Source organism: Sinohyriopsis cumingii, chromosome 15 (assembly GCF_028554795.1).
Source record: "Sinohyriopsis cumingii isolate HCF-2022 chromosome 15, ASM2855479v2, whole genome shotgun sequence".
Taxonomy (NCBI): Eukaryota; Metazoa; Mollusca; class Bivalvia; order Unionida; family Unionidae; genus Sinohyriopsis; species Sinohyriopsis cumingii.
This window is the reverse complement of record NC_142975.1, coordinates 65,288,299-65,315,335: the sequence shown is the minus strand read 5'-3', so window position 1 is coordinate 65,315,335 and position 27,037 is coordinate 65,288,299. Positions and strand designations below refer to the sequence as shown.

At 34.5% G+C, this 27,037-nt stretch overlaps 1 protein-coding gene across 8 annotated transcripts in view; it reads right to left on the bottom strand.

Moving 5' to 3' along the window:
* The window catches only part of LOC149781962 (phosphatidylinositol N-acetylglucosaminyltransferase subunit A-like), a 52,901-nt gene extending 42,674 nt beyond the window's left edge, over window positions 1-10,227 (bottom strand). For 3 of the 8 annotated variants that reach the window (XM_089936144.1, XM_089936148.1, XM_089936149.1), the window contains exons 1-2: window positions 10,132-10,227; window positions 125-272 (exon numbers count right to left, since the gene is read on the bottom strand). In XM_089936144.1, coding sequence (XP_089792270.1) covers window positions 125-198 — 74 coding nt within the window. In that variant the 5' untranslated portion in view covers window positions 199-272; window positions 10,132-10,227. Of the gene's footprint in view, window positions 1-124; window positions 273-10,008; window positions 10,052-10,131 lie in introns of those variants that run through there. The other 5 variants (XM_089936146.1, XM_089936150.1, XM_089936147.1 and 2 more) reach the window with 4 other exon arrangements.
* Between the last annotated feature and the right edge of the window lie 16,810 nt (window positions 10,228-27,037).

Sequence of the window (27,037 nt, the reverse complement as noted above, 5' to 3'; positions counted from 1 at the left end):
CCAGGGCTAGAAACATGATGCCCAAGGGCTAAACATCACTATAAACTGCAATATTGCAAACATCATAGCAATATGACTCTAGTTGTTAAAACTATGTTAAAAATCTATAAACACAAACACACACACAAAATCAATCTCTTCTGAAGTCATTCTGTTGCAGGACTGCCTGAACGTTACCCACCATATGCTGTGTTTCATTTTGCTCAGATCTGTCCATCAGGCTATGTAGTAAAGTCCTCATTCTACTCATCGTTAACAGCCATAATACTGGTCTACAAAGAAAAAGAAAGCTATGGAATAAATATATTTCATGTTTACTCTATGTATATTCATTTATAAATTATTACAACTTCAAACTACACAGATCCAGATCTTCCATTGCATTATTGTACTAGCAGATCTGGGTCTATGCAAACTATTAGAAGTAATGAATAGAACTGACAAGACAGACCCAAATCTGCTGGCACATTCTGCACTTGCAGATCTGGATCCATTTTGCTTGCATTTGGACTCCACTTATAAGCAAATATATAAAGTATGGTAATGTCAATGATAGTTACATTCTATTCATGCTGAAATATGGTCCAAGTAGGTCTGACATTGCTCACCTGGTATGCATTGGTCTAAAAGGCAAATTTAGTTGGAAAAAAATGATGCAGGTACTTTACTTTTAAAGACACCCAGGTCTGGTTAATCTGCAACTACCATGGTTTCATCTCCTTCTGCAGGCATTAATTTTCCTGCTTTTGTAAACCAAACCATTTCCATTGTTACTTAAATGTTATGGAATGGCTGTTTAAGTTTGTATATTTGTAAATATTTGAATCTGTAGGTTAACATCAACAAATGCAACAATAAAGAATAAATTATAACAAAGATATGCTGGCAACAAGTAGTGGTGACTTCAGTGGCTAAACTAATATTAATGCCATTATGAGCACAATTGCCCTTATCAAATAATAGCAACATAAAGCCAAACAATAACTGAAACATATCCGTTTTCTTTTTACTTAAACCACTGTCCATAAAGCTGCACCAAAATCAGTCTATTTGATGAATGTGTTTTGTGGTTAATGGCATCATTCCATGTGTGTATCAATCACATGACCAACTGACTGGTGCTCCTTGCAATCAGCAGGTTATGGCAGGCTTTGATATGTAGTGGAAGAAAGTGGCACCAGACACAATGTGTGAGATCAGTCCTAACTATCCATGACTTTGAGAAAGATGGAGTTGTGTAGTTTGCAATATTGGAACTATATGTGACATACAGAAGACTTGATTGATGTCAAATGAGATGTGCTTTCAGAAGAATTTAAATTTTAACCAGAAAGTTTGCTACCTGTAATTAGAAGTCTAAATGTTTGCATTTATCTGTACATCATGTACATTATGCCTTTAGTTACATTATGATTGTGGCTAAATTAAATCATACAGAATTGCAGAAAATAAAGTACAATTTTGACATTACAGTAGTTTTGACAGTAGATCCACCTGAATGAAAGACTGATGCAAATAAATATTCAATAAAATTTATGTACATCATGCCATTTCATTTTGATAATACCAATACCTACATACTGTATGCTCTATTTTCAATATCTGATCTCACATCTTATACCAATTTAAGACAATGAATGGAAATGACAAATACCAGATAATGTATGCATACATTTGTATTAAAACAATGCATGGAAATGACAGATGCCAGATAATGTATGCATACATTTGTACTAAAACAATGCATGGAAATGACAGATGCCAGATAATGTATGCATACATTTGTACTAAAATAATGACTGGAAATGACAAATACCAGATAATGTATGCATACATTTGTACTAAAACAATGCATGGAAATGACAGATGCCAGATAATGTATGCATACATTTGTACTAAAATGATGACTGGAAATGACAAATACCAGATAATGTATGCATACATTTGTATTAAAACAATGCATGGAAATGACAGATGCCAGATAATGTATGCATACATTTGTACTAAAACAATGACTGGAAATGACAAATACCAGATAATGTATGCATACATTTGTACTAAAACAATGCATGGAAATGACAGATGCCAGATAATGTATGCATACATTTGTATTAAAACAATGCATGGAAATGACAAATACCAGATAATGTATGCATACATTTGTACTGAAACAATGACTGGAAATGACAGATACAAGATAATGTAAGCATACATTTGTACTAAAACAATGAATGGAAATTACAGATACCATATAATGTATGCATACATTTGTACTGAAACAATAAATACTGCTTTACAACTCTTTTTAAAAAACATTTATTAAAATAAAACCAACATTTACACATACAATAATAATTTATAACAAAGGAAGCATCTTGATTTCATCCTTTAAACCTGTCAATTCTGCCATGTATTCATCCTGAGAAACTTGTAAGCAAGATTGTACAAAACTCAATCACACAAAAACAATGAAATCTGGTTAGAATATCTGTATGCATATGTAGATCACCAGATTAGATTTACATGACATTACAGAAAATTTTCAATTCTTTTATGTATTTTGACACTTTTTGAGCAACTGACACTCCAGGCTGACAAATTTATAAACAGATCTGTTTTCAAAGTTCATTTAAATTGTACAAATGATAATGATATATGGACAATATTGGATGAAAAAGTAGAAATATTCACAATGGCAGCCTAATATTTTTTTAATTAAATAAACTTAGCAGCTATTGTAATCATGATCTGTTGCTATCATCTAATGTTCCTCCGATGTCGGCAAAGGTGTTATTACAAACAACTAAAGTTTTCCTGTGGGATGAAGAAAATGATGTGGTCTTCAACACATCTGCCAACAATGTGCCAGAGTCACAGATACTAAACCTTCCGTCTGTAGATGCAGTCAGTTTTTCTAGTTGATTACTGGAATGCAGCAGAACACATTATTTGTCCAAAAATATAATTTTAAATGTACGATAGCACGAGCCACGTACTCCAACAGAAAGGTTATCAGCAAGAATATTTTGCCAAAGACCATGTTATCAATGTAGTTTCAATCGCACCTGAGATGCCAAGTAGGCAGCACTTCCAGCTGTTATTGAAACAGAGAAAGCACAATTGATCCCAGCTGCTCAAGGCTTGGCTTGGGAGACTTTTGATAGTTCAAGTATTTCATGTTTATTGCTTTCTATTCTCATTCCATCCAAATCTAAACCGATACATTTAAAAATGAAGAAACTGTAGATACTCTCACACCTGTGGTTATATTCCTAGCAGAGATTGATGACGCATCATGTAAATGTGTTATGCGTATCACGTTATACACAAAACTGAAAATGTAGGACAAACAATGACAGCAGCTGAGAAGATGCATTCGATAATGCTAGAGCAAAATGATGTCCCAGGAGCTAAATTTTGTTGTTCTGAAATATCAGAACATTCAGTTTGTGAGCTGAAGTGATGGCATGAATGTTGTGGATTGGCAGTTGCGAAAAAAAAAGAAGCAGGAATTAGTCAAAACATAGGTCGATTCTTCCTTACAATACCACAATAAATACAATAACATTACTACGAGTTTGTTATTGTAACATTCTTTTCAGGCAAATAACAAACTGCCACCTCTATACAACCATATTCACTGCATGAACAGCAAACTAAAACTCTTCAAGTCCATGTCGAGTTCTGTATGTAGCATACTGTGCCATTTACCATTTTGTCATGAGGGTGGGGAAAGCGTGCAAGGATAAGTGTCGGAGTGCCTGTGATTAATTACTGTACTAATATTATGGGGTTACTCAATTAGATATTTGTAAGTTTCATAAAATATTTTATCACAGTATTATTCGTAAGTATACAAATATACAGAAATCTGTACATACAAGTAAACAAAAAACAAGGACATCAATAATTACAAGGATATACACAATTATCCATCCTGTTACGAAGTTAACATAGATGACATTACACTAATTATTAACAGGTTCTAATATTCCTGGGGTCACAGTGTTTTGAAATGTTCACAAAACGTTTTGTTGTTTCAACAGCTGAATTATTTGTTTGTGAAAATAAATAAATGTCTAACATTTTAAGATCCTGTAAAATTCTAAATGCAGGTAACAACTCATTTGCTAAATTTTTTGTTACTGCACACAATTATTATTGTTGTTTTAAATTTATATTGTGCATTAATACCTGAAAACAATTTTATTTTTATTTTAAGTATTTGGAGTGTATAGAATCAAACAACACATAGTTATGTTGATGGAGGAAAATGATGTGAACAAAGATTAAGTTAGGTGTTATCTTCTGCCAGGACCAAAAAGTCTAAAAAGACTGTACCTTTTCTTCCTACAAGCGATTGGAATACTTTCCCATCTGTTAATATTCCAAAAGGATTTTTTTATGGGAGAATTATGAACACATTCTATCAACTACAAAGGTGTACACATTTAACTCCGCCTCTGATAGTGAAAGTGAGGACAACTTGACTGACTTCAACACATCAAAACCTATGTTGAAAGGTCGACAATATTTTATAAGTGGTCATGTGAAAAACTTGCAAAATAATTATAAAGAGGAGCATTATTGTTTAAAATCATCTGTAACGGCATCATACACACAGCAAGTTGTGTATCACATATATGTGACTCTAGCAACACTCTCAGGAAAAGTAAGGGATGCATCATGGGACTGTAAAGCATCTTCCATGAGCATTAGCAATCATAATGCTTCTTTACATTTTGCCATGGAAGATTATACTCTTCAGTTTGGATATAAGCTGTGTGCATCTCCCATCAAACTTTGTACATGGAATGTTGGGAAGCAGTCTAAACGACAGCCACAATCATGCCATTCAACATCATACAGCAAGAAATTAAAAACAGATAGGTTTAGAAACTATGATCAAAATTAATGAAATAAAGTTTGTTAACAACTTTATTGCTACATTACCCAATTCAGGTTCAGATAGCATGTTCCGCCAAATATTAGAGACAGACTACCCTGATTATGAGGGGCCCCGAGTGGCGGAGTGGTCTAAAGCGCTGTCCGTTACGGATCACTGCCACATCACCTCTGTCTGTGTGGGTTCGAGTCTAGGATTCAGCCAATATGGGTATGTGAGAAAGCTTGCCAATAGCTTCTCATGGGTCGGTGGTTCTTCCCAGGTTCTTCCTCCACCATTAATACTGGCCGCTATGCATAGCCTATCGTGTGCTGAAAAATGGCATTAAACCCCACAACAACAACCCTGATTAAGAAGCTGACATGGAAGTATTCAAGAATAGAACTAAGTCTGCCTTACACTTAATGGAGGTATTATAGGATAGAACTAAGTCTGCCTTACACTTAATGCAATTTGACAAAAACACAGTCCCCTTTGAAATACCAAAATAAATGATCAGAGTCAGAAATGTGGCACAGTAGCAGATTCTGTAGAATAATTGCTTTGGTAGCAAAAGCTGTAGCAGTTGTCCACAGTAAATGAGGGAAATGTAATGTTCTGAACAAAATTCTATGGGGCAACAAAACAAATGTAAAATATGGAAGACAAAGAAAGCTTTTCGAAACATGGCTGAAAATACTGGAAAGATGTTACACCACAAAAAAGTAGATTTTGGATCAATCCTCTGTATCCAGAACTTGGATGTAGTCCTGATGGCCTTGTCTACAAACAACAAACTAATAGGCGTAGTTGAGATAAAATGTCCATTTGTTTTAGCAGGAAAAGACCCATTATGTGTAGATGAACTTAGTGCAAAAAAAAGAAACAATCTTTGTTATAATGTTATGATTGGTAGGACATTTTTATAAGAAATCACATAAATATTACTATCAGGTACAGGTGCAGATTGCACTTTGTAAAGTAGACTTTTGTGACTTTGTCATTTGGTCTTCAAAAGGAATGATTGTAGAAAAAGTATTGCTCCATATTGAATTTTGGAAAGATTTATGTTCAAAACTGATAAACTTTCATCAGAATAATACTGACAGGTAACTTATGTCAGGTTATATTCAGATTAAGGATTCAAAACATTGTCTGTGGTTATACTGGTGCTCCACTTTTTCAATTTAGCTTGTATTAATTAAGAAAGTCGGACAATAAAAAACATAATTATACAAATACTGAATGAACAATTTTACAATAACCTGTGTTATTTATAGTGGGTCATTGTATTATAATGACTTGTTTTATTTATAGTGGGTCCATGTATTACAATGACCTGTTTTATTTATAGTGGGTCCATGTATTCTAATGACTTGCTTTATTTATAGTGGGTCCATGTATTCTAATGACTTGTTTTATTTATAGTGGGTCCATGTATTATATAGTTTGCTGTCAGTTATTCATGTTTATGAACATTCATAAGAAAATAAGGTTCTTGATAATATAGCATGTGTAAGGGAATACAAAACAATGGCATGGAACTGCATTTTTATTGCTGCTTTTATCTTATGGCTTTCAACAATGGAAAATCTATATATAAACAAAATACACTACAAGAAACAAAGTAAATGAATGTATGCTATATTCCAAACAAAATACACAAATGCAGATTCATCATTCCACGACAACATTATTAATGCACACATAACTCTAGCTAGATATATTTGAACTTAGTCGTGCACTAGACATCATTTTTGGAAAAAAATGGCATTTTTGTCTACTTAAAATTGAAATTTGGAGTCATATTCTGAATGAATGCGCATTGCAACAACTTTTCCATTTGATCTGGAATGAATAGATTCTGGTATTTGTGTCGATTTCACGAAATTTCATGACTATGGACTGGATTTATATGTGACAATTCCACATGAAATTTATTGGATTGAAGAAGCAAGGGATAAGCATGTTGACATCTGCAAATGTGTTTGTTTCTGTAATTGAATGTTTGAAATCATAATGTGGGGAAAATGTGAAGTCTTTCAATTGCAATTATCAAAAACGCGCTATTGAATTTAATGCTTATTTCATTTTGAGTGCAGTAAGAATGATGCAATTACACTTATATTCGAAATTACAGTACAATTTAGAAATGTGTAATCAAGATTGAGGTCCTGTGACATGGTTCATGTAATCTGGATTTGCAGAACTAAGAAAGTACATTTTGAGGAAATTCAGGATGTAAAACTGTAAGTATCTTTTCTTGCCATTCTTATCACCAGCTAAAGAAGACAGTTTATGCCTTGTCACTTGTATGTTATTTGTAAGGACTTTCTGGCGTCAATGTATAGCTAGCCTAAATCCGAAACAATGTTAAAATACGGAATGTGCCAAAGCAGCTGGTATGTGGCAGGCCATGAAACATTTGCTTTACTTCATTCAAAAACAAATTTCGTCAAACAAAACGTAAAGTGCCAACTACGCGAGTGTACATGATTTGTTTACAAATCAAAAATGCTGGCGTCTGCGTCCATTGTTTTTTTACAATTGAAAGTAGTTCCTTTATACACGTGAATGCAATATGAAGGTGTGCAATATCGCAAAATATTGAATGATTCTGACAATATAAAGTTAACGGAGAAAAAAATGAGCATATAATAATTGACATGATTCTCTGTTTTGATTTAGTCTATACTGAAGACAGTTTTATTTCATGTTTTTAGAACATTTTGAAGAGTTAATCTACATGTATCATTTCAAAATAATAAAGTTGTATATTATTTTAGTGATAATACACTTGTACACACAAGCTGTTTTAAAACTGATGACAATGAAGAAATGTTTATCATTTAGTAAATAGCATGCTATCCTAAAATATTCATAAATCATTTGACTTTCAGACAGAATATCAAAGTAAAATCTATTGATGATGCAAATTTTGTCTCTTTTAAGGAAGTTTCCACCATTTTGGAATCATTGTTTCCTTTATACTTTTATTGGCAACCCCATCACTGCCATATTAGATAGTTTGTGTCCCAGCATCACAAACAGGGGTTGCTCTATACATGATGGCCTCTTCTAGTATCTACAAAACAAATCAGAAGACACAAGTACTTATGTTACATGTCACACTTTAATTTTGAATGTTTGAGATTTATAAGTTTACTTACTCATGTTTTGATTTTTACCCTTAAAAAGAAATATCTGAATAAAGGTTCCTACATATTAAATAAGCTGCTATTTGAACATTTACATTGTCTTTCTATGTAATATAAAAACTGCAAACTTTGGTAATACATAATTTATGCCCCATGGGTCCCACATCTAGTTTATGTTTTTTGTATATAAACACCTCTGTACAGTTTTGTATATCAAGCCTGTAGTAATATACCATTATTTAGACACTTGCAAGGATAACATTTGAAAATATATATTCTTCTGATATCTGAGTTGATGGCAGGACACTAAGTACCCCCTCCCTTGCACTGAGCAAGTCTGTATATAATTATGAAGTATACAAATAAGAGAGGAGGCAGGACTCCATATATATATATATATATATATATATATATATATATATATATATATATATAACTGGTCAACTCTAAATTATGCAACAAAGTTACTCAGTTCAATAAATCTTAAGTGTGTTTTCTTATTTGTCTGTGTGTATATATAAAGTTCTAGTTCTTGTGTACTATTTTGATTTATTTATTTATCTAGACCCCCTCTGTTTCATTCTTGAATCCACCCCTGTGTCATGGAACTGAAAGTTTTTGCATTACTAGCACATCTATTGATTAAATACATCCCCCACCCCGATGTTAATCGAACATGTTCTACTTTCTAAACAGATGTAAATGACGAACCTGATTTGGCATAAGTGTTGCTGTGATAGGGTTGGGATCATCTGTTTTCGGTCAATTCCCACCTACGAAATGTTTACTGCAGATATATGTCCATCTTGTGATTTTGTCAGTAATAAAAGTTCCCCTTCAACAGCTACACACCTAGCGCCTGCACATCTTGAGATTTTTTTCAGTTTTGGAAATGGAATCCAAAATACACATGTCATATGTTCACGATCTGAATATCTACTATCACTGTTACAAAGTCCAAAGCAACAATGTCTTGTAGTACCACGATTTTTTGGCTTTTCACTGGTTTAATTGTCCTACATTCTGCAGCGGAATCTGCGATCTATGAACAGGCATGCTATTTTTAGCAATTAACAGTGTAGGTTGACCTCTGCTATACTGTCTTTGTTGTCAATAGTAGTGATACCAAAGACTTACAAAAAATGGTACTAACAGCTGCCTCACTTGGCGCTCAGCATTGAGAGGTCAGTGTTAGGGCTTGTCGGCCTGGTGTCAGGATAATGTGACTGGGTGGGACATCATGCTACATGTCTGCGGCATGATGCCCCGGTGCTAGACATCACTATAAACTGTGACACTGCAGACATGGTAGCGATATGACTGAAATATTGTTAAAGCTATGTTAAAAATCCATATTACACACACACACACAAATTTAGCTTTTTATACATAAAAGCTGTCTACTTTTTTTATCATGTGATTACCTGCTTTGTTGTCATAAATCTTTTGACTGAACCTGATCACAAAACGTGAGATGTATCACACGAAATATTAGCATCAAAACAAAAATATCGTGTGATACGTCTTACGTTGAAGCAAAATATAAATAACATAATACGTCTTACATTGTAGGACTTGATTGAACCTAGATGGGTCTAGTATCTGCTATATGGAATTTACAATATTTTATCAATCTTTAATTAATGAAATTAAGTTTCCTTTTTGACAATTCATCGTAGTATATACTAGAATAGCACCATGATATTCGGTCATTTTCGAAAATATATCATCGGAAACATAAAACTTCACGCAAAACAGGCCTGTCTCTCATCGGTCCCCTGCCACTGAAAGCAACATGTATGGACTACGCTTGAAAATAATATCATCTCTCTTGTGTAATCAAATAAATGCAGAAAACTACACCAGCTATATATGTAAGCATATAAAAACAGTTTAAGTCTTGGATCAACTACAAAAATAACCCGCAGTGTAGCGTAATTTCGAGGAAGTATTAAGATCACGCACATTTCAAGCAATAGTTGATCTTCAAGAATTAAGAAAGCGATTCATATGTTCTAATTGCTACATCGAACTTGCTGTACATATCATTATCTAATTAACATGAGTTTAGTAATTAACTTTCAATACCTCTCATTACAAATGTATTAACACGCACAGAGACGCGTGCATGGAAACGGACATACAACGACAGCAACAACGACGCTACTACTACTACTACTACTACTAATACTAATAATAATAATAATAATAATAATAATAATTATATTTAAAATGCTGTCGGGCATTTCTGCGCACTTAAAGTTTCCGTCTCCAATTTTGAAGCAAACGCATACCGAATTCGACCGATTGACGAAAATAAAATACAGTACAGCAATGCTTACTATTTGAAAAGAGGCAATTGTCACCAGAATATTCTGTTTAAAATAATATTAACTTTGGACACAGGGGATACCTCCCCCCGTGTTTTCCTGACTCGCGATATGTCGGTCTATTCTGCGCACAGCATTGAAAAGATGTAATGTTTATCCATCGGGCTATAGAAATTAAAAATATTACTTTGGACTGTTCCTGTCAGCAGTTCAGTCGAGTAATTGGTTCAGGTGTATAGCTAGTTTTACAAAATTCAAGGTAAAAATGCCAATAAATGGCAAGAGATATTCAGCAAACTAAACCGATCTTGTAAAAAAAAAGTTAGTAAAGGTCAACGTTTAATAAAAATTAATATATTATGTGGAAGAGAAAAACAATGAATAGGATGTAATGTGTTTACAACGTCTTATTAATGGTGAAACAAATTACTAAAGAATTTAGAAACAGGCTATACGTTTGGGAATTTCTTGAGAATTTATGTTCTTTTTTTGGGGGGGGGGGGTACCAGACAGATCCCCCCCCCCCATTTCCAAAAAATAAAAGTATTTTATGTTTGTGTGTTTTCCCCTAAAATGTGTTGTATGTTTTATTTAAAACAAAATTTTATATAAAAAATGTAGTTTTTAGAATTTTTGATGGGGTATTTACGTTTCCTTAGTGTTATCTAAAGGGTTGTTCGTCCGAGCCTGGTTTCCCTTACCTTGCTCGAAGTTCCTTCCCTTGAAATTTTGTGACCTTTGCTATAGGTCGCCTAGGCCTCAGTGTTTGCTATATATAGTGGTGCTATACTGTGTATATGCTATATTTTCTGTATGTTTGAGACAGCAAGTATAAATCAAATATCTTTCCCAGTTGTATTTCTTCCTAATTTGGATTCAAGATCCGTTATGATATATTATATTTTATCTTTTAATTTGTTTTATGGTTTTCGAATTTTGACGATGGAACGGTGTACTATTTAGATTTGTTATTTAAAAAATTTCTATTGTATTATTCGAGTGATAATGTGTCGTTCCTCGTAATAGTTTTTAAAGATGTTGATAGGTAGGTTACGTTCGATCCAAGGTCCACACTTCTTTCATTCTCTGTGTGTTTCTCCTGGGTCGAGTTAGGCCTCCTTTATTTAGTTTATCTGATTATTCTTTATTGAAAGATCCAAAATTATTTAATGAGACCACATTTTTGTATAGTGGTCAACCATACAGTGCGGGAGCTGTATGGCTTTTAAGATATAGAAGAAGTTAATAGGGTTTTAAACTAAGTGTTATACAGTATGTATTTGTGTCTCTTTTGTCTGTTTATCTTCTACATGGGGTGTTTTCAAAGACTCTTTCATGGGCCTGTCACTTCGCGTAGCGCCGTGTGACTTACCCCCCATGATGTCATCGCCTTTTACTTCCCCATATAGTTTCCCTGTATCCATTATTATATGTCTTTAGAATCTTCTTTTAGCAACAAAAAAAAATTTTTTTTTTAAATAACAATATTTGATATATAATTTGACATTTTCTTTGAAATATGGCTGTTGTGGGGTGAGAGGATGGGGTATGGGTATGGCATCGGCTCGCATTTGCGCTACTCGACCCTTCCGTCTGTAATACCGATTTCTCCCTCCACCTCTCTCCCCCAGTTCCAACATAAATTACGTTATATCAGCCTGACGGTAAGTATCTGTTCGTCGTAAGACATAATGAGTTCTTACTGTGGTTAATACTCTTATTTGTACCACATATCTTATTTAAAAATCTTTATCACCTGTCCACAGGATATCATCGTCGTTACTATATAGTCTATAATTTTTAGAACGATTTTGTTTTCGTAGTCTACATCTATCAATAAAATGTTATTTTTGTTATGCTTATATTTTTTGCATATTTCCATTATTAACTTTGACCTATTATGTTTAGTTTTATCACATTGGACAATCGTATGTAGTTTGGTGAAGTTCGCTGTTTTACATAAAGGGCATTTCGGAACTATCCTGATCATGCGACGTTTGATTGCTTCTTCGCCTGTTAACCAGGCGTTGTGCAGGTATTTAAAAATTATACTTTGTGTTTTGACAGATCTTATTTTTTCCCAATTTTTCCAAGTTTTTGTCCAATTTACCCCCCAGTTGTCCTGCTCTACTATACATTTTATATTTTTGGTTACCTCCTCCCTGATCCAAGCGTGACTTTTACTTATTTCTATTTTCCATAAATCTGTTTCGTCCCTATATTTTAAAATTAGTTCTCTTATTTGTTTAAATTTGCGTGGTACTTCGAATTTTTTTATTAATTTGTTATTTTTGTATATCTCTGGTCGGTTTCTCAAGGTGAAAACGAACCAGTAGATGTACAGTGCTTCCCACGCTGTAGCCGGATCTGATTGTAATTTTTTAATCTATTGATTATGTTAGTTAATTTTGGTAGTAGGGGGCTTGGCAACCCCAAGCCCCATCTACTTTTGGCCCTATATAATATCTCTTTTTTATACATAATGCATTTTATGATTCCATATATAATCTATTATTTCATTGTCTATTTTGTTTAAAAGTTTATTATCCATATCTATGGATTTAAAAATATAGTTAATATTTGAGTATAAATAAGTCTCGGCCACTTGGGCCCGCTTCATGATACATAATGGCGCCATGGCCCAGATTTTCACATTTTCTCTTATTTTGTTGATAATATGTTTATAGTTTTCTACAGCTTCCTTTTTACCAAAGTAAACCCCTAGAGCCTTTACCGTGTCTCTCAGTAGGTGGTGGTGGTGGTGGTGGGGGAATCCAGGGTGATTGCCCCTCCAGTTACCTATTTTTAAGATTCAGGTCTTGTCGTGGTTTATTTTGGAACCCGAGGCTTTACTAAATTTTTCAAATTCTTCTACTAGATGCTTATAGCATTTCCCCTCTTTTATAAAGTTGGTGCAATCATCTGCAGGTTGAAGCATTTTTAATTCTTTTTTTAGGTTTGGTATTTGTATGCCTTGTATTTCTGGGTTGTTTCTTATCTTGTGACTTAGAATTTCTATTGCCATTACGTATAATAGCATTGATAGTGGACATCCTTGTCTCACTGATCACTGTATTTCAAATTCTTTCGTGCATTTCCCGTTTACCTGTACGCATGAAGTTATCCCAGTGTATAGGACTTAGGTCCATTTCCGGAAGTTGGGTCCGAAACCAAATTTGTTTAAAACATTCTGTATATAGTTTTGTTCTAATCGGTCGAAAGCTTTCTCCTGGTCGAAGAGTACCATAGCACCCTTCGTACCAGTTTCATTTATGTAGTCAATTATAGTTTTAATGTTTAAAATATTGTTTTGTATATCCCTCCCTTTTCCCCCACAAGTTTGATTTACATTAATTATTTTGTTTATCCCACCCTTTACTCTATTTGTTAAAATCCTACTTAAAATCGTATAGTCCGTGTTTAAAAGTGATATGGGCCTCCAGTTTTTAATCTCGTCTCTATCCCCTTTCCCTTTGTATATAATTGTGGTAACCCCCTCCGTCATAGATTTAGTCATTTTATTTTTACTTAAAAATATATTATTATACAAAGCGTTTAAGATCGGCGTTAGTTCACGGTGGAACTTTTGGTAGAATTCCACAGTGAGTCCATCTTTCCCTGGCAATTTCTTTTTAGTGGGTGTAGCTATACTCTTTGTGATTTCTTCATCTGAGATGACTCCATCACATTGGTCTCTATGTACCGTTGATGTCATATCACAGTCGACATTTTTTTGGTAGCTGTCGATTGTGCTGAATTCTATGTTCTGTGTGGTGTATAATTCTTTATAATATTGGGAAATACTATTTAGGATTTCTTCTTTTACAGTATAGGTTACATTGTTTATTTTGATTTTGTTTAAATTTTTATCACCCCCTTTTCTAAATTCTTCTCGTTTATATAAGTTTTTTGCCTTGTTGTAGATCTCTGTAAATTTTCCCGCCCTTATTATTCTCCCCTGATTTTCGTCTTCTTCAATGATTTTAATTTTGTCTGTCAATCATTTTTTTCATCGTCGTTTGTTGTTTTCTTAGTTCTAATTTGAGTTCGTGTTTGTCTTTTTTCTGTTTTTCCGCCCTTCTATTTGAGTACTGAATAAATATTGTTTTCATTATGTTTTTTAAAACATCCCAATCATTTATTATATTAATATTTTCTTCATTTTTGAAGGTTTCAATTTCTTTTGTTATTATTTCTACATATTCTTTGTCATTTAAAATCTTATTATTTAGTTTACATAGCCCTGGCCCCCATTTTTCTCTTTTTTTCATTTTTAGGTCCATAGTGACTATGATATGGTCTGATAGTATTTGGTTGGTTATTGCAGTATTAATATATATTAATGGATCATAAAAATTCCCGTAAAATTTATCAATCCTGCTAGACTGGGTTTGTTTATAGTTAAAGGTAAATTTTCTTCTTAATATGTTCAGTTTTCTATAAATGTCATGTAAATTGTGTTTATTTAATAAATTTATCATTTCAGTTCGGTATATTTGTCACTTGTTGTTAGGTCAGTCGTTCTGTCAATTTCGTCCCCTATCCAATTGAAATCTCCCCCTATGATTAGATTTTCCATCGAATATTGTTGTAGGTAGTTAGATAAGTTTTCTATAAAATTTAGTTTCTTATTTCTATTAGCTGGCATGTACACATTTATTATATGCCAATTTAACATTTTAACATGTAGCAACCGTCCCTTAAAAAATTTCCCCTCCTCAAACCTTTCCCAGCTTACTCCCTGTTTATTTTTTATTATTGTTGCTACCCCTCCTCTAATATCATTATTTGTAAAATTGTTGCATATCACTATTGCGTTAAGTTTGTCTTCTAATAAAAATTTGAATTCTGGCGTAATTCCATTGTGTGTTTCTTGTATCATTATTACATCAAAGTTTGTTTCTTTGGCTATTTTGTCTGCTTTCTCTTTGTTTATCCTATTGCTGTTGATAGTAGCGATCCGGAAGTTTGTTTCTTCCATTTTTGCTTCACTCCCAGGTGCCGCATCACTTTTATATAGAATTTAATTGTATGTATTTCAGTTAAAGTTGTTATATTCAAAAACAAATTATATTTTATTTATATTATGTATACATTCCTGTGGGACTCTGGATTGGTCCCAGAGCCTCGTTTGATTGGTTGCTGTTTTCTGTAAGCTGTGAGTCGTTTATGGTTTCCATGTCTAATTCGTATTCGCTTTCGTTTTCCGTGTCAGTTCGATTTTCGTTTTTTGTTTGTTCTGTCGTGGTTTCAAGGTCCCTGTCTTTGTCTTTGGCTTTCCTTTTTTTCATGATTTTAGCCCTTACGGGCGGGATTACTGTTCCTTGGGTTTTGTTTAGTATTTGGTACACATAGCTCAACTCCCCTTCAGGGGAGTAGTCATGCGACGACGTGGCGTGTTTGCGCTTCAGCGCCGGTGTTGACTGCGCCGGTGTTGATGTTGATGTCATGGGTTTGATTCCTGATGACTCTTCTGGTTTCCCCTCACTCTCTTGGATAATTTCATCCTCAAGTTGTATTAGAAAATACGGGTTTTTCCCCAATATTTCATCCTCGTATTTGGGGGTTCCTGGACGGCAGGTCTTTTTTGAGGTGACAAAGTCTTCCCACTCTAGATCTTTGCCAGTCTATTTATTAGAGCAGTTTCCCAAGCTCCTGGAGCATGGGAATTCGGTAGGTGGCAACCTGGTTATTCTTATAGGTTTCAATTTTCATTTGACTGAAATGGAAACCCATACACGTCAAGACTCATAGATTATATTCACATTTTCATCCTCAAACAGTCAGTTAGCCAATTTTTCATAGACTTGAAGATAATGTTTCAGTCTTCATTGGTCTCCCACGAACTTGCATCATATTACATCTGCGTCATATGCAATCTTGTTTGCTACTAAGAGAAACCTATCAAATCAAAAATATAACCCAGCTAATGCATGATATATAAGAAAACCTAACATCATCGGATTAGTGGGGGGTATGGGGGTAGTAATTTCATGGTGTTTGTTTTTGTGATTTGGTTGTGATTTGGATTTTTAACGTAGCTTTAACAATTTTTCAGTCATATCGCTACCATGTCTGCAGTGTCACTGTTTATAGTGATGTCTAGCACTGGGGCATCATGCCACATACATGTAGCATGATGTCCCACCCAGTCACATTATCCTGACACCAGGCCGACCAGTCCAAACACTAACTTCTTAATGCTGAGCGCCAAGCGAGGTAGCTGTTAGTACCATTTTTGTAAGTCTTTGGTTTGACTCGACTCGGCCGGAGATCGAACCCACAACCTTCCGCATCCGAGGCTGACGCTCCAACCACTAGGCCACCGGAGCGGCTTGGTTTTGCAATCTTGTATATGATTGTATGTGTTATCTATAGTAAGTCCAATTTACTGTTGTTGTTGTTGTTGCTGTTATTATTATTATTATTATTATTACGATGGCAAAGCCAAAGGGATAAGAATTTAAGTATGTAGTCTCCTTACCACAATTCAATAACTATCAGCATTTCTTTCTCATTTCTTTATTTGTCTTCTATAGCAGTGGGTAAATAGCTAATTATCTGGATTATTATTTTTGTTGTTATTATTGGTTGATTGCTTGTAGATTTTATTGAGAACAGTAAGGCTACATTGTAGCAAATAAAGGTTATATGATAAAAACGCATTTATCAAAAATTCTTATTACCAACAAGCAATAAAAGTACAAAAAATCAACGATGATTTTGTGAAACTATATGAAAGTGCTCGATCAGCAGGCGATGTAAATGGTGTGTATAAGGGAATATTAGATAATAAAAGTTAATTAGGGCAACTAACAGTTCAGATGCTGGTTAAAATACTCAAAGTAGGACTGCGCACTAACTTTATTTATAACAAATGTTAACTTCCTTCATCTACTGTATAAAAAAGTTCGTACATATATTGAAGATTGTAGTGACGATCGCATGTGGGTTGGAGATCGAAACAATCGATTATAATGTTTCACACTGAAGGGTTAATTGCAAGAAAGACACTCATGTGGGTCATGACCCTTTAATATGTAGGAGTGCGTTATGCATGTATAACCAATTATAATGCTTGAATACGCTGCCCCTTATGTATTATTATTATTATTATTATTATCATTATTATTGATTTTTAAAGCCACACCCGACGCTGTAATTTAATGGATAAAGCCAGATCATGGGCCACAATTTGTCCCCCCCCCCCGCCCCTTGTTCTAAAGTTACAAATCTTGTTTCCAAGAAACGACGCGAACACCCTGGCACACTTGGTAATTTTCCAAAATTAGTATTACCTTTTCTTGTAAGACTTTGAAGATGTTCCAAAGGAAGAGTTTGTATTTTGAAAGAAAAACAAGATCAGGATAAGCACACTGATTGATTTGTGAAACACAACCAAAATCGACTTCATGAACACACAAATCTTGAACATTTAGTAGAGCGTTAAATAACATAAATAAAGATGAATGAATATCTTATGATATTACAGTTTTCAGAAAGGTGATCGAAACATTTCAGGAGTTTGATATACAAGCGACAGGCTCAGTATCTAGATATACGGTGTATTTGTTTACAAGTTTGGATGGTATAGACGTGTGTTCAAAGCGTGTTCTCTTACAAAACAACATACAACAGAATATAACTGTTTATTGTATGATAAGCAGTGAATTACTTAATTTTCTAATTAAAATAATATTGATAATTCACTGTAGTGAAAAAATAACTATTTTTTCACTGTAGGAACTACTTTTGTGGGTCAGAACATACTTACCTCCCTTTCATTTTCTGTCAGTGAACTACTTTTTCCTTGTGTACATGTCTTTCTCATCTCTGTGGCGTCTGCAACCAAAATTAAACTTGTAGTTTGTTATTCTGGAAATATCAGTCAATTTTTATCAATCTGACGTGGAACTAATTTTGTGCGCAGGTACACAGCACAGCAGAACATGTACGGTAAACAGCTTACATTGACGTAAGAAATCTGCTAATTCACTGTGTCACAAACTTTAGGAAGCCAACGTATGTGAGCATAAAATAAAAAGACTATTTGCTCGAAACGAGCGAATAACGGATACATTTCATCTCGTCGGTGAAAAACTCTAGTATTTTCGCCACTCATGAAAATACTGAGTTTTTCATCCACTCGATGAAATATATCCGTTATTCACTCGTTTCAAGCAAATATCCTCTATTTATTTATCGATTTAAAGTATTGAAAAAGATATTCTGCAATGTTTTAGAAACGATTTACAGTTTACATTGAATAATGATCAATCACTAAAGTAGCATTATTAGATCAGTATGATAGGTATAGTTAGATAAAGAAGAAAATATCTTATTTGCTGTGGGTAAATATACACAATTTGTATTCGGTTAATCTTGCAGTATAATTAAAAGATTTCGTTAACGCTTGCACGGTCAGTCTATAATGATTCATCATTAACAGAGAAACAATTCGTGCAAAACAAAGTCACATTAAAAACAGCCCGTGGTTACTCAGTATTTGAAGTAGCATCTGTTTCAATCATCCATAGGAATGACCAAATTTTACCTGTAAAACTAAGAATATTGTTGTTGTTGTGGGGTTTAACGCCATTTTTCAGCACGATAGGCTATACATGGCGGCCAGTATTAATGGTGGAGGAAGAACCCGGAAAACCCCGGAAAGAACCACCGACCCACGAGAAGCTACTGGCAAGCTTTCTCACATGCCCATATTGGCTGAATCTTAGACTCGAACCGCCGCAGACAGAGGTGAGATGGCAGTGATCCGTAACGAAGAGCGCTTTAGACCACTCGGCCACTCGGGGCCCCAAAACTAAGAATATATACCTTTCTGTAGCATTATAGGTTATGACTCCTTAGCTTTCGACCCTGTCACGAGGTCTTCATCAGAGGAATGGATTCTGGTCTAGTTGATCATGTGACTCCAGTCCAGAAGTCCAGAAGTCCAGAAGTCATACTTCTGACGATAAGGTCAAAAGGTAAGGGGTCATAACCTATTGTGCTATAGAAAAGTATCCATTCTTAGTTTTCTTGACTGCAAAAGGCTGTAGCAGGTAGCAATATTCATTCTATAATATCTTTTTTCTTCTTCTAAATCTAAAATCATTCGTGTTTGAAATGACTGAGGAAACGTTGCAAATTCTTGAAAAAATAAAAGTTTCCATTGTACAGTTGCTTTGTACGAACATCAGTCAATTATGTGAACAAATTACACGGAACAAAGAAAAGAAAAGAAAATACTCTGGAACGAAAGAATTACACCATCCACACATTGCAAGGATATGAATTCCAATATAGAAAATCACATAGATAGTCAGTGCCAGGCACATGAAAATGATAGATACAAATACGTTCTGAGAGAGAGAGAGAGAGAGAGGATATTTGCTTGAAACGAGTGAATAACGGATATATTTCATCGAGTGGATGAAAATATTAGAATTTTTCACCCACGATATGAAATGTATCCGTTATTCACCGGTTTCAAGCAAATATTCTTTTTATTTTATGCTCACATGCGTTGGCTACCTAACGTTTGTGACACAGTGAATTAGCAGATTTCTTACGGAAATGTCAGCTGTTTGCCGTACATGTTCTGCTGTGCTATGTGTACCTGCGCACAAAATTAGTTTCACATTGGATTGATAAAAATTAATTGATATTTCCAGAATAACAAACTACGAGTTTCAAGGATATCAGACAGGAATTATTAATCTGCTAATAATTAAGTATTAATTATTAATTTGCTAAGGTGCAACATCAAAGGGAGGTAAGTATGTTCTGACCCAACAAAGTCAAATATCAATATTATTATAATTAGAAAATAAAGTAATTCACTGCTAAGCATTATATATATATATATATATATATATATATATATATATATATATATATATATATATATATATATATATATCTTGTCTAAATAGACTCAAAAGGTGCAAATAAAAAAGGTAATAACCTTCAAAGACGAAAGTTTTCCAAATATGTTATTGAAGATTTGTTACAAATCGTGCTTTGAGTAATATAGTCATCAATTTATCTTCATTATGTCATAGTTGTGTTCTAATAATTTGTCTGGTGTCTTCAAAACAATTATGTATTTTTACATATACGTTTCTGTCTGTTTTTCCTGTTGGTCTATGATGAGTCAAATCTTAAAATGTTTTGAAGTCTAAAGTTACAATCCTACTTAATGAGCTGCGGGAAGGCATCCAAAAATACCTTGTACACATTCAATTGAAACACAAAGAAGAAATGCAACCGAAACGGCACAGACGTTTTAATCGTTGTTATTTGAATGTTAAAAGAGGATTATTTCCTTTTTAAAATGCTAAAATGGTTAGAAATGGATCCACTGCGAATATATTGTAAGACTTGTCATGCCCCCAATGTGAATGACACCGTTCCATGCTTAGTGGATAACTTAGTACCTTTGAAAGGACTGATTCCACAAGACGAGAAGGTTCCTTTAAATTGAAGACGACATGTCTTGTGCGTGTGTTTGTGTTATCTTCCATTTATCGCCAGATTTTTATTTGTGGCAAATTAATGAACAATACATGTAAAGACATGACAGCCATTGGGACTTGACCAGGTGAAGTTTACAGTGTTACGTGCAAGATATCGTTCTAAATTATCTGGAAGCCCCTAGGTAGGTGGTAGGATGTAAAAGTTATCTCCACGAACTACCGAACAACTTTCTTCCTTGGCTGATCTAAAATGTTGCTCGTGTTCAAAGAGGTCTAAACGGCGCTCTCTGAATAACTAGATATGAATATTCCAGTCACATTTCTTCTCGTCAACTGCGTTTTTATCTAAGTCTTAAATCATGGAAAATTAAGAGGCATGCATTCAGACCGATGGTGTTGAATATTGGCCAATCATGTCTTCAAAATCACTAGCGTAGAAAGTGTTGGCTTTCTAGTTCCTACTTGGAAATGGGCGATCGTTTCATTACAAGTAGGTAACTGAAATTCAATTAGACTAGGTTACATCTCCCTCCGTATATATAGAACACCCCATTGACCTAAGAGAATACACCCATTCAGCTTTTGTCTGTGAAGAAGAAAGAGTCAAAACAGATCGCAGTTCTGCTCAGATACTTACAGAGAGTCATTCGAACGTACATCCAATAAGACTACTGACTTTTCGGCTCAAGCTAAAGCACAAATACATGCTCTCTATGTCAATAAAAAGGACATTGCGATCCAGAATATCTATATCGTCAATGAAAAGTAAAGACAAAAGAAAATAGATGCAAAAGTGAAGATACCGGTTATCAATGCATTGAAAAAGTGCATTGGACTTCCTAGTGTCACAAGAGAAAAGAGAATAACGAGACAGCGCATTCAGAATCAGAAACAGACGAAGAACCTACTAAATGGAAAAAATGAAAAGACAGCAGGAAAAGAGACAGCCGAAGAGAAAGAAACAGTGAAGAAGCTTTTTAAAAAAACTCAAAAGAGAAATAAAGCCAAATAGTGGGTTATTGTGACCCGTAATGAAATGTCATTGTGATTCTAATTTAAGAGAAAATGCCCAAACACATAAGTATTTTTATATCTACATTTGCTATTTTGGTATGGATTAGATACTCCAACATAATTTCAACCAAAAAAGACGTAAAGAAGATTTGGTTGGATTTTAAATATTGTGTGTCGGGTAGTAAATGTTGGGTATTGGATAGTATACGACTGGGTGTTGGTCACTCTATCTTTTTCTTCGTTAGTAAATGTGACGCTAGCATGAAATGTTTACTTTTGCTTAAATATCTTTCACAATTTGTCAACAGCTATTAAATGGTAATTTTGTTTTACAATTTGTAAACCAAATTACAGTTTATTAATTTGTCGGGCATATTTCAGCCTTCGCTAAATTCCGTATCATTTGTTTATGTTTTATTTGTAATCTTTTTTATTAATTTGTAAATTTTCATCTTTAACTTTTAAATGTTTGGGCAATTGTAAAAATTGTTTCTACACTTTTTGTACCTTAGGAGAATATTTTCAGGATCAGCTAAAGTGCATATCAGTTTAACAATTATTTTAGTGCGTTTAGTCACGGCTAAATTTGTTTATGTTTTTTGGACTTTTTCAGTCCCGGCAAAGTCCGGTAATATTTGCAGTTTCAGTGCTACTTCTAGTGTCGTCCATTTGAGTGTTATTATGAGTTGGTTTCTGAATTATAGCGACTTATACCACCAACTTAATACATGTAAATTTACCAATACGACGAACATAATTTGTGGTATATGTAATGTTTTATATGTAAATCTCGGATATAAGCATATAGCCACGAAGCAGCATTTGACGTCAGCCACTTTTGACAATACAACAATCTAGCTCCATCCTATATCAACTACTTCTTTCAATGTTAAAATGTAACTCCAACTGGGGTCAACCTATAGACCATTTTAACAAAGTATTTCATGTATGCCCCCATACCAGCCCTTCCATATTAACCTACTGCGTAATGCTAATTTCCGTATAACCCCATACCAGCCCTTGCATATTAACCTGCTGCGTAATGCTAATTTCTGTATGACCCCGTACCAGCCCTTGCACATTAACCTACTGCGTAATGCTAATTTCTGTATGACCCTATACCAGCCCTTGCATATTAACCTGCTGCGTAATGCTAATTTCTGTATGACCCCGTACCAGCCCTTGCACATTAACCTACTGCGTAATGCTAATTTCTGTATGACCCCATACCAGCCCTTGCACATTAACCTACTGCGTAATGCTAATTTCCATATAACCCCATACCAGCCCTTCCATATTAACCTACTGCGTAATGCTAATTTCCGTATAACCCCATACCAGCCCTTGCACATTAACCTAGTGCGTAATGCTAATTTCTGTATGACCCCGTACCAGCCCTTGCATATTAACCTACTGCGTAATGCTAATTTCCGTATGGCCCCAAATCCTCCCCTGTATCTACTTACAGTAGTAACGTCGACTGAATTAACTAAGAAAATAAGTTTAAGTCCTTTGAAAGGACTTGTTTTTGTATAAACCTATTCCCCTAAACATTTTAGCACTATAACAACCAGTTGATAACAACTCTTTCAGCCAACAAATCTGCACACTTTTTAAATTGGATTGAATTTATACCATGTTGTGGTTGTCCATGAACTGGTTAATTTTCCAAGAGGTATATTTTTTATAATTCACTGGAGCGAAGTATAAACTTGATTTTGTCACTCCATTAAATATAAAACGGTAATACTATCACAAATTATTTTTTCATACCCCTTATTGTCAGTACATGGTGACGTGATAGGCATGGCGACCCGTCATGCAGAAATACCAAGTTCGAATCCCACATTTTTGGTAGTATTTTTATTTTAATGTGCTGTTTGTTTCGTTTGGGAATCGGAGGTCTTTACCTGGAATTACAAAAGAGAAGTTAATATCGATATGTTCTGTGCAAATAAACACAAATTAACAGCGAACAAACGGAAAACAATTGATACTGACGCACGGGATTCCGTAAGAAATATACTGTTTCAGTCTGTTATACAATGTAGCCAGCCAACACGTTTGAACATAAAATAAAAAGAAAATGTACTGGTTCTAAACGAATAACAATTATATCTATCTTATGGGGAAAACCTAAAGTTGTTTCATCCACTCCATGAAAGATATATGTTATTCTCTCGATACGAGCAAATATCCTCCATATAACGATGCCAGCAAATGGATTTCTAAAGTTACCAATATTTGGAAGTTTTGCAATTCTAACTTTATTTCATCCAAATTTCTTGTACCTACAGCTTACATTCAAAGATTACAGTTTGTTGTCATGACTACATGACACCGCATGTACATACATACTTTACTACAGTATGGAAACTTAGCAGTAAGACAACATGTATATACCAATTTGTCGCCATATATACAATAGGTAACTCGTTCAGTTGACGTAAACAATGTCATCTTGATAACACTTGCTATAGCCATGTCTCGTGATGACGACGGCAGCTTAATGCTTCCTTAGAGAATAAACATACAGACGTCCGAAACAGAACTTAAAATGTCCCTGACTAAATATTAAGACCGGAGTTTGAATGTAAACATGAACATTAATTAGACGCTCACTTCATATGCGATCTACATGCACGTGGTAAACGTCATTTAATATTTAAGCGCATTGGAAAAACAATAACTTCGGGTTGGAAAACGCTAATCCTCCTGCTTGACCATGTTTTGGTGTTAGACATATTGAATACTTCTCACACATCGATACCTTAGCTGTCCAAGCAAATTACTGCTAGCAGGAGAACCGGAAGTTGCAAAAATACACACGATTATGCGTATCATTCTTCCGACGAAAACCATTTAGTGGTGATAGTATTCCACCTTCCTTTGCATGTACGAAAAGTCAATGGTGAAGTGAACAGAAGGAACCAAACCAACAAACAGAAACGACTTGGTAAGAGATTAATTGTACGCATGCATTTAAGTAATTCATCATGATAAGACTTCCTTTTGACCACCACGAAAATAACTTGTCTATTTTCATGGTGATATTAGACACCAATACAACCGACGACCAAGCCTTGAATGGCGCCGAATTCCCCAAAGTTTCGTGCAAAAAGACAAGGGAATGCAAACCAAAAGCAAAAGTAGGATATGTTGACACAAAATTTGTAACAGCGCAAATACGAAATAGATTCTCAGTAATTAGAAGCAATCCAGTTTTTCAGAAGAAAATAAACAACTTACTTCCACACAAAAAATACTAAACACAGAAGCCGAGAGAAATCATGAACCCCTGCATGTTTGAATGACAGAGAAATCTACAAACAAGAGTTAAGAAACACAGAAAGAACAAAGGAATAACTGACAAAACAATCTTAGAAATGGTATAGTTCATTTTTATTCTGCTCTGACGTCAGAGCAACATAGATCAGCAACAAAAATCGTTGATAGGGTGACCGTCTCTATCGCATAGAGAACCATCTTGTTTTTGTATTTTAAAAAACACCACGACGACAGCAAACAATATACATGGACGGAACGGAACTAAATATATAAAGTATACATAGTCACTAAAGACTGACCTAAACATACTAGGTTTACATAAGCACTGAAGCATGGACAATATGTCACATTGCCCTATATTTATGAAACTGATACAGTGCTCATCTGACTGTATGCTTATGTACACTTTCATGACTATTATAACAACAATGTCCAAAAGTTGATCTACATATGGAGACGTACAAATTCACAGAAGCCTGATATAAATTACAAATTGTTGTTTATAGTCGATAAGGCATGGTAAGTATGTCACATTGAATACATTTATGACAGTGTAGTACTCATCGGGCTGTGAAAAGTAGGTCACATTAAAATACATACTCAACGGACTGTGCTTACATATCAAGTTTAATGACTACAAATAACAGTGTATGACAAACATGCCCAAAGATTATATATGTTGACTCGAACGCCAACGCCGCCACAAGAGATCTAAATCAGAAGACGTTTTCCATTTTCCAATCGTCTTCAGGAATTCTTAATGTCTTTTTAAATTATGTTCGAGATAGCTGTAGCGGGAATTAGGCAAATGCTAATTTGTCATGTTCCGTTCACGAACTGGTTTTTGCTGATCCCAAGCTAGTGGAACACAAGACGAGGCATTCACATTTTGTCAGAGGCAGCTGTGTAAAAAAGTTGTTACAATTTTGGATGAAGTTTTCAATTTGTTAAGATTTCATAAACTCCGTGAGAGATTATGATGCTGCATGGCATGAATCATTATGATGCAAAGGTAACTCGTTATACATTATGCTCACTCACCCCTTTTACCCTTTGATCAAGGTCACTGACATTAAATAAAAGTTAAGGTCTGGGGTAAATAAAACATGTTTTCTTTATTTGACAATATTTCTTATATTTGTAGATTGATTCTCGTCATGCGACGAGTATTTCAAAAGTTTTAAATATTACAACGTATACAACAAAATATATATGTTCTGTGCATGCACACTAGGTAAATTGTTATTTCTGGCTGCATTGATAGAAACTGTTGTGTTTTTATTTGAATTTCATTTTTATAAACATTTCAAAACAAACATTTTAAACCCGCTTTTCACAGGTCCATGAAACGTGGTTTATAAATTTATTATTGGGTTGCCTTTGGCGATGATGATGATGATGATGATGATGATGATGATGGAGTGTGTGTTGATAATAATAAAACTGTGCAATGTATAGATGGCAATAAAGAATTGATAAAGTCCCTTTCTTTATTGTTTTTTTTTGTTGTAATTTTATCAAAGATTCTAAATGATATAGCTCAGATGTTCACTGGATACAAATATCTACAAATAGTTGATTATTGATGTCTCTAGAACAATGATCGGGGCCCCGAGTGTTTCTAAAAAGCTCAGCGTTCCGGATCACTGCCATCTCACCTCTGTCTGCGTGGGTTCGAGTCCAAGGCTCGGCTAGCGTGGGTACGTGGGAAAGCCTGCCAGTAGCTTCTCGTGGGTCGGTGGTTCATCCCTGGGTTTTCCAGGGTTCTTCCTCCGCCAGTTATACTGGCCGCCATGTATAGCCTATCATGTGCTGAAAAATGGCGTTAAACCCTAGAACAACAAGAACAATGCTCATCAGTAATTTTAACGTTTTGTGTTCTAA